The sequence below is a fragment of the Gymnoscopelus microlampas genome (assembly GCF_963454915.1).
Source record: "Gymnoscopelus microlampas genome assembly, chromosome: 24".
NCBI classification, from domain to species: domain Eukaryota; kingdom Metazoa; phylum Chordata; class Actinopteri; order Myctophiformes; family Myctophidae; genus Gymnoscopelus; species Gymnoscopelus microlampas.
The window spans coordinates 14,564,193-14,581,063 of NC_139961.1; the positions used below are offsets into that span (position 1 = coordinate 14,564,193).

General features: G+C 42.6%; 1 protein-coding gene across 1 annotated transcript in view; it reads right to left on the minus strand.

Annotated features, from left to right (window-relative positions):
* Nucleotides 1–959: 959 nt before the first annotated feature.
* mpp4b (MAGUK p55 scaffold protein 4b) overlaps nucleotides 960–16,871 on the minus strand; it is a 28,601-nt gene continuing 12,689 nt past the window's right edge. Inside the window, exons 9-21 of the mRNA XM_084050717.1 lie at nucleotides 16,179–16,375; nucleotides 13,565–13,623; nucleotides 12,561–12,578; nucleotides 12,363–12,404; nucleotides 11,056–11,076; nucleotides 10,493–10,507; nucleotides 7,827–7,868; nucleotides 6,951–7,127; nucleotides 6,219–6,299; nucleotides 5,364–5,457; nucleotides 3,946–4,054; nucleotides 3,146–3,280; nucleotides 960–1,158 (exon numbers count right to left, since the gene is read on the minus strand). Of these exons, the coding sequence (XP_083906843.1) occupies nucleotides 967–1,158; nucleotides 3,146–3,280; nucleotides 3,946–4,054; nucleotides 5,364–5,457; nucleotides 6,219–6,299; nucleotides 6,951–7,127; nucleotides 7,827–7,868; nucleotides 10,493–10,507; nucleotides 11,056–11,076; nucleotides 12,363–12,404; nucleotides 12,561–12,578; nucleotides 13,565–13,623; nucleotides 16,179–16,375 (1,182 nt within the window). The 3' untranslated portion in view covers nucleotides 960–966. The remainder of the gene's footprint in view (nucleotides 1,159–3,145; nucleotides 3,281–3,945; nucleotides 4,055–5,363; nucleotides 5,458–6,218; nucleotides 6,300–6,950; nucleotides 7,128–7,826; nucleotides 7,869–10,492; nucleotides 10,508–11,055; nucleotides 11,077–12,362; nucleotides 12,405–12,560; nucleotides 12,579–13,564; nucleotides 13,624–16,178; nucleotides 16,376–16,871) is intronic.

A 16,871-nucleotide genomic window follows, 5' to 3' on the forward strand; every position in this document is an offset into this window, starting at 1 on the left:
TCATTTTGGGTGGTCCTTGACATGAAACAATGAAAAAAAATCTGTTTTTGACCGCCGACCCCCCATCAAAATATGTTGTTCCAGGGACCACCCGCCAGAAGCAAAGATTTGAGTTAAAAAAGTTGTTTAAAAAAATAGATGAATTCCAAGATTTGCACAAAATGTTCAAGATTTTTCAAAAAATAGTAGATCTACAAGCTCATAGCGCGGCACTCGGTGCCGCGCAATGAGCTTGTAGATCTGCTGTTTTTGAATAGCCCGAAAGTATAAAATAATGGTTATATAGCTCAAATCTAAAATGACACACAAGACGCGTTCCCGCATTGAATGGGTTAATAAAGTATTAAATCAATCAATCAATCAATCAATCAATCAATCAATCAATCAATCAATACTGTCCTCTGGCCTCCATCAGAGTAAATGCGACGTGACCTCCACTTCATTCAGTCTTTGAGAGGTCAAACCTATACCAACCATCACAGCTGGTTGGAAGTCATGGATTACTGGGTGGGTTATTATGGACTGGGTAATCCCCCCCCCCCCCCCCCCCCAGCAGCTATAGGGCATAGCAGTTGCGGCCACTTCCTGGTTCCACTGCAAAATACTCAATGCATTTTTCCCATTGACATTTCCAAAAATATTCATATAAATTATTTTAAGCCTAGAATCAAGCCATCCAGGGTCCTGGTGAATCATGACCATAAAACGTTTGATTCAGTGAAAAAGCTTTTTTTGAAAACGGCAAAACAAAGGGTATTTATTAAATATAGTATATCATATAATTCAATATAAAATAAATAAAATAAAAATGATTCACCAGGACCCTGGATGGCTTGATTCTAGGCTTAAAATAATTTATATATATATTTTTGGAAATGTCAATGGGAAAAATGCATTGAGTATTTTGAAGTGGAACCAGGAAGTGGGCGGGAACTGCGATGCCCTATATCATTCCTCCTCTCTCAGTCAGGACTCGTCCGTGGGCCGTATCCAGCTGGCGGGGACCCACTGGGGCCCGTCCTGGGCCCCGGTGACGGCGTCCAGCAGCTCCTCGCAGGCCGCCTCGGGCTCCTCGTTGACGATGACCTGGTCGAAGAACTGGCAATAGTGGGACTCCATCTTCCTCGCCGCCTCCTCCATCTCCTGGAAGTCTTCGTCCTGTTTGTTGGTGGTGGTGGTGGTGGTGGTGTTGGAAGTGGGTGGGTGGGGTGGGTGGGTTGGGGGAGTGACAAAGAATCAATTTGTCGGTTCACCGAGAGAATTATTAACCCTTTTTAACCAAACTAGAGGTTCGGGCGCTCGCACCGCCGATCCGACCGACATGCCTCTGTGCGGTGTTGCCAGGTCTGCTTATTATAATTTCCCCCAAAGATTTGATTTGAAAATAGCCGATCTACAAGCTCACAACGCGTCGCATCGCGACGCGTTGTGAGCTTGTAGATCTGCTATTTTCAAATAGCTGATGTATAGGTTTAAAGTGCTCATGTGGCCCATAGACCTGGTTGCTTGTTTCTCTCGCAGAATCTGGCAACACTGCCTCCTGTATCTGTCATGATGGTGACACCTTGTATGTCCCTTTTATGCCCATACATGGAGATCTCTAGATCTGTCAGCCCATGCCCTTTTTATGCCCCTGATGTCATCAGTATACGCCCATATATGGGCATGCGCCCAAATGACTGATTTGTTTGCACGCGATCCCATGATAACACATTGAGGTTAGAACACACGGATGATTTTACAGTGTACGTTGGGTGTTCCAGAGCTTTTTGGGCGGTGTAGCCGCCCCTATATGTGAGGTTGGGACATTGACATTTGCTGCACTGTGATTGGCCACCCATTGTACCCCCCTAACCCCGCACTGTGATTGGCCACCCATTGTACACCCCTAACCCCTACACATTCAATGCAAATCTATACTTTTCTTTAAGTGAGCTTCCATCACTGTGATAACCACTAGCTGCACTGTGATTGGCTGACTCTATTGGCTGACTCTATTCAGCACTGTGATTGGCTAGCGAGACACATGACACATGTGCATAGTCCGTGATGACCACTGTGACCACACCGCCCACTTCACACTGGGTGTGATTTTTAGCGGCGCTAAAGATCCTGCTCTATACCTGACTTTGTCCAACAAAGTGATTGGTCAAGCTTCACATGACACGTGGCTATAAACACATTATAAACACATATCGATGACAAAATGTATCAAAGGCGCCGCAACCGTCACACAGGGTGTGATTTTTTGGGGCGGTGTAGCCGCCCCCTATAAGTGAGTTTTGGACACCGACCAAAAAATTTGTGTACCCCCTAACCCTTCCATTGTTAATGCAAATCGATACTTTTTTCATATCAGTCAATCACATTACAGCTAGTGTCATCACCACTAACTGTAATGTGATTGGCTGACTTTGCAAATTCAGGACTGTGATTGGCTAGCTAAACACATGACACATGTGCAGCCCTATGAATAGCAGTATGGACTTTAAAAAAAGTCATTTATCCTTTTTTTAAAGTGAGTCATGTTGTGATGACCACACACCGCCCACTTCACACTGGGTGTGATTTTTTTTAAATCAATCACTGTAACAACACAAAGTATCAAATGGGGGGTCCGTGGCCTAATGCACATCAATGCACTGGGGGTCCATGGAATAAAACAACAGGTTGAGAATCACAGGTGTAGAGTGAAAAAAGGAGGGGAGGGGACCAAGTATAGACCCCTGAGGGACCCCCTGGGTCAATTAAGTATATTGTTGCTGTTGGGCAGAAACCTATTTTTTGTTTTTTCGGGGGATAGTTCGCCCCCAAAATTAAGTCCGCTGGTCATCATGAAATTATTGGCTTAGGAATGCGACAAAAACGAAAAAATATCCATGAATAAAATGATCATACTACAGCGTCACACAAAAGCATCAAAAGTAGCAGATCCACAAGTTCGAAACGCGACGGGAAGGGACGCGTTTTGAGCTTTTTGAGCTTTTTTTTAGGTTTTGAGGTTTATTGTAAAAGGCCTGTCAATGCGCTCTTGAGCAAGAAGTTGAACGTGCGACATGCAGGAATAACACAAATTACTCTGGATTGCAATCGTGTCAACTATTGTACGACATTCCAAAAAAGATGCACTAAACCGTGGGCTTACTTTGAACGGTCGGTTGACATAGTAGTTGGTGGTGATCTGGGCGTTCTTTCTGGTTTCTCGGAGGCGCTCCATTGGTGGAGGTTTAACGTAGATGATAAAGGCCTTTAGCTCGTGTGTCCTCACCGCGTGAATGGCCTGAGAAAGATGTCAAGCATAGAGTATGTGGTTTTAAATTGACATCTCTGCTGTTTTGGAGAAAAAAAGTTACAACTTTCTTACAAAATTATTGAAAGCCTAACATTTGAGCTATAAGTATGTTTCTTAAAGGGATAGTTCACCCAAAAACATTTTTTTTTCTTCTATCGATTAGTCACCCCATAGAGACTGTTTTCAACAGGGGGTCCGGGAGCCCTAGGTGGGGGGTCCTCAGAGTTACTACAGGGGGGCCGCCCAAATGTTTGCAGATAGGGACTTTTTTTTTTACACTAACCACTTGATAGCCTCCCTATTCTGAGGGAAACAGTAGCCGAAAATAGCAGATCTACAAGCACACAACGCCTCGCGCTGCAAGGCGTTGTGAGCTTGTAGAGCGGCTATTTTCGACAAAGAACTAAGTACAGAGCCAACGGATGGTCAAGTTTACAAAGTATTGAGGGTTTAAGTGGTTAAATGTCTGAAAACACACATTTAACATGAATACAATATAGTGGCGGTCCCTGCTTCATCTCTCTCTCTCTCTCTCTCAGCTAGGGGGTCCTTGGGCTGGAAAAAAAACGTTGAAGACCCCTGAGATAAGGTGTCAAACGTCTGATCTTATCTTTAAATCATGAATGGAAAATAAATGGGGTTTTAAGACCTACATTTGGCTCTATATCGATTATGCAGATCTTTCCGCTGGTCAAAACGTCTTTCACCGCTTCAGTGCTGGTTCCATAGAAATGTCCTTTGTACTCGCCATACTCTAGAAACCTGTTGGGACACCATGAAGACACATTGAATGTATTTTTTATAATGATAAAAAAAAGGAACGGTTTCCACCTGACAGCAGTGATAAGGCACATCAATGCACTCGGTGATAAGGCACATCAATGCAATCAATAAGTGATAAGGCACATCAATGCACTCGGTGATAAGGCACATCAATGCAATCAATAAGTGATAAGGCACATCAATGCAATCAATAAGTGATAAGGCACATCAACGCAATCAATAAGTGATAAGGCACATCAATGCAATCAATAAGTGATAAGGCACATCAACGCAATCAATAAGTGATAAGGCACATCAATGCAATCAATAAGTGATAAGGCACATCAATGCAATCAATACATGCAGGGCTGTGCTGGTGTTAATATAAGACTAACACAATGCCGAGTGCTCAATTAAAAGCCCCGTCGCCGACACAAAGGACAAAGGAATCTAGGACCAAATATTGAATGTTCTGTGAAAGAGCGTGACTTCTAGAGAGTGAAAAAACAAGGTGAGGTGGTTACAGCAAGGTCAATGGAAAGTCTGTAAAGCAGAGGTTCTTCAGTGTGTAGTACACTCATGCAGTGGTGGAAAGTAACTAAGTACATTTACTTAAGTACTGTACTTAAGTAACATTTTTAGGTATTTGTCCTTTACTTGAGTATTTCCAATTTCCAATACTTTCACTTGTACTCCACTACATCTCAGAGGCAAATATTGTACTTTTACTCCACTACAATTATTTGAAAACTTTAGTTACTAGTTACTTTTAAGACATACATTATGATATTATGAAACATACATTAACTACTTTAGACCTATTTTATAGGCTATTTGAAAATAGCCAATCTACAAGTTCACAACGCGTCGCATCGCGACGCGTTGTGAACTTGTAGTTCTGCTATTTTCAAACATTTTAGTACTTTTATATTTGGTACTTTAAGTACATTTTGTTACCAACACTTTTGTACTTTTACTCAAGTACATTTTGAATTCCGGACTTTTACTTGTAACGGAGTACGGTACTTCTATATTGCAGTATTGATACTTTTACTTAAGTAAAACATTTGAGTACCTTTTCCACCACTGTGTGTGTGTGTGTGTGTGTGTGTGTGTGTGTGTGTGTGTGTGTGTGTGTGTGTGTGTGTGTGTGTGTGTGTGTGTGTGTGTGTGTGTGTGTGTGTGTGTGTGTGAATCTTGAATCTCATAATAGAAGTCCAACAACAGATGGATAACATTGGATAAAAGCGCTATATAAATGCACCATTTACCATTTATTTTACCATTTAACAGATGCACTGTACTGTACCTGTTGTTATACACCAGGTTTTCAAAGACTTCTCTGGTGGTGAAGTGATATTCTCTGCCAGACTCCTCGTAACTCTTCGGAGGCCTTGTAGTGTCTGATTAAAAAAAACAAACATAAAACACACGTATAGCACATTATATGTACATGTACAGTACATTAAAAAAAACTCAGAGGAACCTACGGTATGTCAGCCGCGATGCGACGCATAGTGAGCTTGTAGATCGGCTATTTTCAAATGATGTTTTTATTTTCAAACTTGTGAAATGGGACATTCTGCACAATGAGTGCTTTTACTTTTGGTACTTTAAATACATTTTGATATCAATACTTTTGTACTCAAGTACAAAAAAATGCAGTACTTTTTCCACCACTGGATACAATGCATATGAACCGGCATTGAATGCCATGCTGACATAGTGAAAACTAAATGCAAATTTGAACTGGGGACACCCCCCACCCCCACCCTGACAAGCATTTGGAATCGTAGGCATTACATTTAGTTTGACTCGGTTCCACAGATAAACATCATGAAATAGATCTAACAGCCTCACAATGCCTTGTGTGCAGTGTCAAGGTGCATGGAGTAAGATGTGTTGGTTTTGGTTGCTCAACATTGTAGCTGTAGTTGTGCAGCGATCAGCACAAGATCTGTGTTAGCTTATACAGTTTTTACCTGCTGCATGAAAAACCTTTTGGGCACTGATTGAAGTTGATAGTGCCGTGCGTGCATGTGTGTGTGTGCGTGTGCGTGTGCGTGTGCGTGCGTGTGTGTGTGTGTGTGTGTGCGTGTGTGTGTGCCTGCGTGCGTGTGTGTGTGTGTGTGTGTGCCTGCGTGCGTGTGTGTGCTTTACGTACGAGGCACGACTCCCTGGAAGACGCGGGGATCGATTTCAAGGAGCCGTCTGCGAAGTTCATTCACGCCCACACTAGTGGGTCCTGGGGAAGAAACACAAATGTATTTATATCAAATGTCACATCGTTGCTTATCGCCATATTTTAACTTTTGCTGTTTTTTCGTAAATTAACGCCCTAATTGATAACGATAAGGATAATTCCTTTTAACAGGTTGTTCATGAAAGTCCTTGCGGTCTTGTTTCCAATGAGAACCTGTGAGCAATTAGGGGTTAAGAGTCTTGCTCAGGGACAAATTTCATTTCATCGACACATATGCTGACCTGGCCTGGAATCGAACCTGGGGCATCCAGGGCCTCTGGCTCCCTAGGCGGGCTCACTAACCATTCAGCTATCGCCGCCCCATGATCTGCCCCATGATCATACTGCAGTGTCACACAAAAGCATCGAAAGAAGCAGACAACGCTTGTAGATCTGCTACTTTTGCCAATTTTGGCAAACATGAGGTTTACATCCACCGACAGAGACGATTTCTTTCTTCTACCTATGAAATCAGGCTCTCGTAAATGTTGAACCGCAAACACATCGTACAATGTGTTCGTTTAATATAAATGATACCAAAAACAGAGGCATGGATTAGTAACTCTCCCCCCCTCAACCCTCCACAACAAAACATCGAACCATGGAAATATGAATGAATACATTAGGAGATGAAGAAGCTTTTTTTTTTTTTACCCAACAGGACGATGAGGCGGTAGGGGTCGTGCGGGCTCCGCTGGTAGCGCACCACCTCCTCGTAGGGGCTGGCCAGGGAGCTGATGGAGCAGTTGGTGGGACAGCGGACGTGGCAGCACGGCTGGGCGGTGCTGTGGGCCCTCCGCCGGCACAGACGCATGCTCCGCCTGAACCCCGCTGTACGTCACATAATATGGGTCCATGGATGAATACATCAGTGGTTCTCAAACCTTTTCATGTCAAGGACCCCCAAAATTATATGTATTTGGCCACGGACCCCCCCATCTCAAAATATTTTGTTCAGGGACCCCCAGAAGCAAAGATTTGAGTTACAAATGTTCGCTTTAAAAATATATATTCCAAGATTTACAAAATCTGTGCCACAAGATGAGCTTGTATATCTGCTATTTTTTAATAGCCAAAGTATAAAATATGGATAAAAAGAGGTTAGAATTATTGTTATTAACCCATTAAGACCTGGAACTGTGTAATTTTTAGATTTGAGCTAAAAAGCATTATTTTACACTTTGGGCTATTCAAAAATCGTGAAAATGTGTGCAAATCTTCTGAATATATATATTTTTAAAGCGAACATTTTTAACTCAAATCTTTGCTTCTGGGGGGTCCCTGGAACAATATTTTGATGGGGGTCCACGGCCAAATACATATCATTTTGGGGGTCCTTGACATGAAAAAGATTGAGCACCACTGATATAGAAACATAGGTTTTTCAGAATACTGTTGAGATTTAGGAGACATGTAGAATCGGCTTCAGGTCTCAATGGGTTAACTAATTTTGCTGTCCCAAGGACCCCTGGGGTTCCCGGACCCCATTTTGAGAACAAGTGGTTTAGAGTGTCCCCAGCAGACGCTTACCTATGTAGACGCCATCAATGTTATTGCTGAATTCAACCTCTCCTGGTAGCAATGGAGGAAAAGCGGGAAACACAGTGAGAAACACAGGAGAATATGGGTGGAATAGGCTCTATGCACAGCAGCCATATTGGGAATGAATTGGGCCCCTGCCTTACTTCCTTCACAGGTGTTACCAATAATACTAATTAAGGCTCTGTTCCATTTAGTGTGGCATATTGGTTGTCTTATTTTCAAGGACCCCCATAACTCTCAGAGTTACACACCCACCATAAGGGGCCATTTGGGAACCAAAATGGAGTGTTTCTAGTGAGCCAACATCCACGATACCAGCACCTTAACCAGAATGGAACAGAGCCTTCATTAGTATCATTGGTAACACCTGTGAAGGAAGTAAGAAGAGGCCCAATTTCTTTCCAATATGGCTACTGTGCATAGAGCCTATTCAGTTTTTTTTCGCAGCGCGCTTTGGAAACGACAGGAAGACAATTTCTAAAAGCCAGTCCACACCGATGCAACTCCTTGCAACTACGTGCACAGTGGTGGAAAAAGTACTCAAATGTTTTACTTAAATGAAAGTATCAATAATGCAATGTAGAAGTACTCTGTTACAAAGTGAAAGTCCGGAATTACAATTTTACTTGAGTAAAAGTACAAAAGCATTGATATCAAAATGTACTTAAAGTAGCAAAAGTAAAAGTACAAAAATATTTGAAAATAGCAAATCTACAAGCAATATGTCGCAACGCGTTGTGAGCTTGTATAGAGCTGCTATTTTCAAATAGCCTATGTATAAAAGTGGTTAATGTTTTATAATATAATAATTTATATCTGCAAAGTAACTAGTAACTAAGGTTTTCAAATAATTGTAGTGGAGTAAAAGTATAATATTTTCCTCTGAGATGTAGAGTAGAAGTAAAAGTATAGACAATTGGAAATACTCCAGTAAAGTAAAAGTACCTCAAAATTGTGCTCAAGTGCAGTACTTGAGTAAATGTACTTAGTTATTTACACCACTGTACTTGCAACCATTACCCCTAGTGGCAGTTGCAAGGAGTTGTATCACAGATATTGTTTGTAAAGCAGCAATAATGTGTTATAGGGTTGCTGTAAGGCAAGCCTTCATAATGTCTCATGATGTTTGGACTATTATAAAGGTCAGGAATCAACCTTATTTCATATTCACTCCACCCATTCTGCATGGCAGGTTATACGGTCTTATGAACAGAACGGTGCTTTCTGTAACCATTATGGATGGAGAACGTGCAAATGGCATACTGCAGGGGTCTTCAACGTTTTCAGGTCAAGGACCCCTAGCTGAGAGAGAGATGAAACAGGGACCCCCTCTATATTGTATAAAATTGTGTTTCAGATAAACTTTTGCTGCTCTTATTTCCCTCTACATATATAACTCTTTGCCAAAAATAGCCGATCTACAAGCTCACAACGCCTCGCAGCGCGAGGCGTTGTGAGCTTGTAGATCGGCTATTTTTGGCCAAAGTTCTCCTCGGAAAAGGGATATTAGGGTTCAAGTGGTTAATGTAAAACAAAATAATCATATCACACAAAGATTTGGGGGACCCCCTGTAGTAACTCTGAGGACCCCCTAGGGGTCCCGGACCCCCTGTTGAAGACCTCTGGCATACTGTATGCCAGTGGTAAATGGTGCATTTATATAGCGCTTTTATCCAAAGCGCTTTACATAGATTGTGCATTACATTCACCCATTCACACACACACACATTCATACACCGATGGCGGAGGAAACCATGCAAGGCACCAACCTGCTCATCGGGAGCAATTAGGGGTTCAGCGTCTTTGCTCAAGGACACTTCGACACTGACTCTGGGGGGAGCCCGGGATCGAACTGGGAACCTCGCGGTTCACCATCCGGCTGCTCTACCTGCCACTCTACCCCTGAGCCACTGCCGCCCAGTGGTTCTCAAACTTTTAAATTTTAAGGACCTTTGACAGCTCTTTGCCTGCTTCAAGAACGAGCGCATGATATCATGTTTATAGGTAGGTAAAGATACTAATCTAAATGCGCCCTTGGTCTCTTACTTTACTTGAAACAGACAATGAGCTGCCTGCCATAAACATGGTTATGCCATGGCATAAATTCAGGGACGTGCACAGATAGACTCTAGGTGGTGCTTGAGCACCTGCCTTTTGCCCTCTTGACCAGAAGTGCCCTTTTTTCAGTTTACAGCAGGGGTCTTCAACAGGGGGTCCGGGACCCCTAGGGGGTCCTCAGAGTTACTACAGGGGGTCCGCCAAATCTTTGTGTGATATGATTTTTCTTTTTACCATAACCACTCGAAACCTAGCATCCCTTTTCTGAGGAGAACTTTTGCCAAAAATAGCCGATCTACAAGCCCACAACGCCTCGCAGCGCGAGGCGTTGTGGGCTTGTAGATCTGGTATTTTTGGCAAAGAGGTATAGGTGTAGAGGGAAAAAAGAGCAGACCAAGTAAACAAAAAAAAGTATAATTTACTTGAGCACCTGCCCCTCAAAATGCCTGTGCACGCCACTGCATAAATTGACCGTATAACCTGTAACTTTTTACGTGACAGGTACAGGTACTGTACGTGACAGTCACAAAGGTTCAAAGGCTGCTGGATTAGTGGTTACAAAGTCACACAACACAGTTAGGGTAGTTTCTACTAACCGTCCCTGAGCTCCTCTTGACATTTACGCATGCAGGAAAGAGTTAGGAAAGCAACAAGGGATATTTTAACACAGGATTGAGCTGCTTTGTATGTCATGCGAATATATGTGTCTCTCCATAAAAAATAAAATAAAAAAAAACAGAGATCTATTTATTTTTTTATTTTAATGCACTTATAACTGCCTGCCTGGCAAGGCCTTATATGACACCTCCACCCATCATGTTGTAACAGTGTATAATTCCTTTTAACAGGTTGTTCATGAAAGTCCTTACGGTCTTGTTTCCAATGAGAACCTGTGAGCAATTAGGGGTTAAGAGTCTTGCTCAGGGACAAATTTCATTTCATCGACACATATGCTGGCCTGGAATCGAACCTGGGGCAACCAGGGCCTCTGGCTCCCTAGGCGGGCTCACTAACCATTCAGCTATGGCCGCCCACTGTAGTGTCCTGTATCATGCAAAGTAAGCTGTCAGACCAGCTACAGGTTGACATAACACTGCCCAATAACTTCCTCTCCTTTCTTGCATATCATAGTGGCTGTAATTAACAAAGACTTACCTACCCGATTCAAATGCCTCCTCGTCTGTAACATAAACAGAGAAAAACGCAAAGGATTTTATTACAAAACATAAAGAGTTAACCACATGAACCCTATAGGCATCCTTATTCTGGGCGTGTCATAATAATAGCCACTTTTGTACTGCGAGGGGCCCCCAGATATTTGATGAGGATTCTGGTTTACTGATATGCACACTATGCTATGCTGCCCATTCCATGTGACCAATGGGGTAAGACAAGGCAGCATTGCATCTCCTTTCCTTTTTAATGTTTTTATGGATGATTTATCTGTACAAATGAATGCCTGTAAAATAGGGTGTATCATTGGTGACTGTATCATCAACCACCCCGTGTTCGCAGATGACTTGGTGGTCCTATGTCCAAGTAGTGCTGGTCTCCAGCAGTTACTAAGAGTGTGCTCACAGTATGGAATTATATTTTGATATCAAGTACAATGCAAAAAAGAGCATAACTCTGATCATGAGAAGTAAGGAAGACAGTAAGCTGGTATTTCCTGACTTCTATCTGTCTGGTATGACACTGAAAGAGTGCAAGGAGACCAAATATCTAGGTCATTTTATAACAAATGACGTATCTGATGACAGAGATATTTTTAGACAATGCCGTAAACTATATGCCCAAGCCAACATGCTTGTTCGCAAATTAAATTTCTACTCAGTTACAGTGAAAATCTCACTTGTTAAAGCTTACTGTACACTATATACACCGCCCACCTGTGGCGACACTACAAAAAGGGCAGTCTGCGAAAAATAACAGTGGCCTATAACGACTGCATGAGGCTACTGCTCAAGGCCCCAAGATGCTGTAGTGCCAGTCAAATGTTTGTAGAAATAAATGTACCCACTTGCCCTGCTGTATTACGAAACCTGTGTACAGGTTAACAGACTCTGTGAACAGCATCATTGTATCACTCTCTAATCCTGCCAAGAGCTCTGTTAGGCTGTCATCTAAGCTATGGAGACACTGGCGCTCTAGCCTAGCCTAAGGCTGAAAGTCCTGCCTTGTTTGTTTATGCCTTGTTTATTTATTGTTTTGTTTTTATATGTTTTATGTGTTCTTCACTATGGACCCCCCCCTGTGTGTGTCTTGAATAAAGTTTGAATTGAATTGTACTTTTACTCAAGTAAAACGCCAGACTTTTACTTGTAGCAGAGTAATTCTACATTGCAGTATTGATACTTTTACTTAAGTAAAACATTTGAGTACTTTGTCCACCACTGCTGAACACACATTAAAATAATAGAAGCAGGAAACTAGCATGTGTGAGAAATGATTTAACCATTGGCGTACCTGCTTCCACGCACTTCTCATCAATACCCATGCTGTCTTCCTCTGCAGGGGAAAACGAGGAAAATCAACGGTTTAATTCACTAAAAATCACATCCACAGTAAAGCCTGTCCTCTGAAAGATTGCTGGAAATAAAAAAAACAGAAGCCTTACAGCTGACAATCAAACAAATATAAAGAGACAAAGGGACAAATCCTTACCCTCGTCCACGGTGCTCACTTCAGTGAAGCGTGGGGTAAAAGACAGTAGAAAACATCCATGAAAAAGCTACGAAACTGTCTATTCTGAAGCTGAATCATTAACTAGTGGACTGTGTTGTGTATTCCTACATGCTTAATGTATCCGTACATAAAATGTATATTACTTGCACTAGGCCTACATTTTGTCATTACATTAATAAGAAGGGTAACACTTCCTCATAAGGTACCCGTAATTAACGCTTAATTTTGATGACTTAATTAATACATTATTTAAGCGTTAATTAAGCATTAATTCATCATGAATTCCTTGTAATTCATTATTAATTAATGTATTAGGTAACTTTGCTTAACTAATGATTAAGGAATTCATGCTTAATTCATGCTTAATTAGCGTTACTCGGTGCCGCGCTATGAGCTTGTAGATCTGCTATTTTTGAATAGCCAAAGCCAAGTGGTTAAAATTATTGTGACGCTATGTTAACTAATTTAGCTGGGGACACCCTGGTAAGGACCACTGGTGGTCCCCTGACCACTGGTTGAGAACCGCTGCTCTAACTGATTGATACAGAGTTATGGGCCAGACAAAGACAAAACAAAGTTCTTGGTCTTTACAGTGGGCATTGTCTGTTTTTTTTCTCCACGATTCCTCAAGGGATAACAGTGAACGCTGTTTGAATGCCCATTGAGTTCTTTGAGAGCACAGACACACACACACACACACACACACACACACACACACACACACACACACACACACACACACACACACACACACACACACACACACACACACGCGAAGACAGATCGCAGGACGTGCTGTTTGGGTTCTTTGCTAGCTTTTTTTTGTGTGCAAAATAATGCAAACAAAGTGGGTACTGTTGATTATTCCCGACTACCGAGCATATACCCCCCACTCCCATAACCTCCACCCCCAACTCCCCCCCCCCCCACTCCCGTTGTACTGTACGTGGTTAACGTCATGGGGGCTTAACGACTGTGCTTACAGGTGTGGATGCAGGTCTGTGGTTGGTAAGGCTGAGACCACCAAAACTCCCTCTGCTTCCTGTGGAGAGAGGCACAACATGACACGCATATTACAACAGGACACAGATATATATATAGACAGACAGACAGACAGACAGACAGACGGATAAAATCTTTATAACCTGGCATCCACCGATCCATCTATGAACTCTTTAACTGCCAGAGTTCTTTTTGAAAAATGTCACGATTTAACAAACCTTTGAAAAATCATGGAATATTTTTCGCGGTTGCCGCCCTCACGGCGATTTCCTTATTACACACACGGGGGTCTCGTTGAATCTGGGGGGGGGGGGAGATGTCCGGTCGCAGTAATCCGTTGCAATAGTTGTGGCTTGTTTTTGCCAAAAAAAAAGCACTGTGGACTTCGGGCCAACTGACGAGTTGTACTCGTCCATGGCAGTCACTGAGTTAACAGTATCTATCTTCTTTCTCTATTTATCAACGCTAGATGGTAAGTCGGTAACGATGCAAGTCGGGAATGCATGCCCCGCCCGCTTATGCAATACTTGTTGTACTCGTTGTCAGAGTACCCAGGGTGGTACCGAGCAGGGATGTGCACAGATAGACTCTAGGTGGTGCTAGAGCACCTGCCCTTTGCCCTCTTGACCAGAAGTGCCCTTTTGAAAAAAAGGGAAAAAAACGTTTTTTGTTTTTTTTTAGTTTACAGCAGGGGTCTTCAACAGGGGGTCCGGGACCCCTAGGGGGTCCTCAGAGTTACTACAGGGGGTCCGCCAATTTTTTATGTGATATGATTTTTCTTTTTACCATAACCACTCGAAACCTAGCGTCCCTTTTCTGAGGAGAACTTTAGCCAACAATAGCAGATCTACAAGCCCACAACGCCTCGCGATTCGAGGCGTTGTGGGCTTGTAGATCGGCTATTTTTGACAAAGGGGTATAGGTGTAGAGGGAAAAAAGAGCAGACCAAGTAAACAAAAAAAAGTATAATTTACTTGAGCACCTGCCCCTCAAAATGTCTGTGCACGCCACTGGTACCGAGTAACATACTGTACGACCGATCGCCCAAATATGGAGCAATGCTGACATCGTTTTGATGGCGTGAATGGGCATGCGTGAATGTACGTGACGCAAAGCTCCACCCGTTGACAAGGCCCGGGTTGGCCAATCAGGGAAGCCGATGCCTACTATACTCTCCTCAAACACACTGAGATTGGGTGCATCCACCGCAGACCCAGGGATAATCAAGACACAGATATTCGTGATTTTTTTATGTCTCTGAAACCATTGGTCCGTTCGAAATTGCCACCAGCGTTGCCAGATTCTGTGAGAGAAACAAGCAACCAGGTCTAGGAAAACCAGCCCAAAGGAAGCGACTATGGGCCACATGAGCACTTTCACATGTACATCAGCTATTTGAAAATAGCAGATCTACAAGCTCACAACGCGCCGCGATGCGACGCGTTGTGAGCTTGTAGATCGGCTATTTTCAAATAAAATCTCGCGGGGAAGGAAATTATAATAAGCAGATCTGGCAACCCCGATTGCCACGTGGCAGTGACTGAACAGCCCTGCATCACATGGGACACACGCGCCACGTTTGATGCCGTTTGGTCGGACGACTCCCCAAGTTATGCCTGGGACACAGACAGACAGACAGATAGATATCTACAGTAGCTATTGCACTCAGCTGGGTCCAATGAGAATACATTAAAGGTAGGGTAAGTGATTTTCTTTTGTTAAAATAAGTGTTAAATATCTCTATATTCTGATAGTACTCATTGCTATAGAGTGTTTGTTCAGCAACAGGAGTCTCCATGTCTCTCAAGCTCTTTATTAAACAGAAAATGCATTTTCAGGTCAGGATGCAAATCGTATCCAATCAGGATAGAGAACTCAGACATGATACAGATTAAACAAGTGAAATTGGAAGTGATGACAGACAGAATTGGAACTGGAACACTTTAAATAATTAAACTGATAAATGGGTACTCTCTCCTGATTGGCTGAAATGTTGTCACCTACCTGAAAATGTATTTTCTGTTTATCAAAGCTGGAGAGACAGAGAGACTCCTGTTACTGAACAAACACTCTGTATGGAGATTACAGTCAGAATATAGTGCTTTAACCTTTTAACAAAAACATTTTTGTTTTGATAAAAAAATATCCATTACCCTACCTTTAACCCATTGAGACCTGAAGCCGATTCTACATGTGTCCTAAATCTCAACAGCATTCTGAAAAACCTATGTTTCTATATCAGTGGTGTTCAATCTTTTTCATGTCAAGGACCCCCAAAATGATATGTATTTGGCCGCCGACCCCATCAAAATATTTTGTTCCAGGGACCCCCAGAAGCTAAGATTTGAGTTAAAAATGTTCGCTTTAAAAATATATATATTCAAAGATTTGCACACATTTTCACAAATTTTCAAAAATAGCAGATCTACAAGCTCGTAGCGCGGCACCGAGTGCCGCGCTACGAGCTTGTATATCTGCTATTTTTGAATAGCCCAAAGTGTAAAATAATGCTTTTTAGCTCAAATCTAAAAATGACACAGTTCCAGGTCTCAATGGGTTAAATCATAATTTATTTTTGTTTCCCTCAAAGCCCACCTCTTGAGCAGGTTGGTGGAGGGGATGAGGCCGGCGCAGGCGCTGGTGCTGGGCAGCTTCTTGGCCTGCCACCAGAGGGCGTCGGTCTGGTCCACGATCTCCAGCACGTCGCCCCGCTTGAAGCTCATGCCGGCGTCGGCGCAGGGGATGGTGGGGTCCTGCAGGGGACTGTAGTCCGCCATGGCCCTCATGTACAGCTGGAACGAACCATACAGGTGAGCAGTGGTGGAAAAAGTACTTTTTTTCCCTTTACTTAACTCATTCAATGCCCAGCTTATTTATGTAATTTTTGGCTCTGAGTGCCACAGCTAAAATTCATTGTAAAAAAAAAGTGCTTAGGAGCCGAGATACAGCCTTTTTAAGTTAGAAGTTAAACAAAGAGTGAATGGAGCAGCATATCTTCAAATCATCATATCTTGGGTTCTGAACATGTTTTTAAAAAAAATGTCATGGCGTCTTTGACATTCTGTGGCACACGGGGCGTCAGGCCACGTGACGTCTTTGACGTCTTGTGGCACTGGATGAGTTAAGTAAAAGTATCAATACTGCAATGTAGGAGAACTCTGTTACGAGTAAAAGTCCGGAATTCAAAATTTACTTGAGTAAAAGTATAAAAGTATTGGTATGAAAATGTACTTGAAGTAGCAAAAGTAGAAAGTACTCATTATGAAGAATGTCCCATTTCACAAGTTT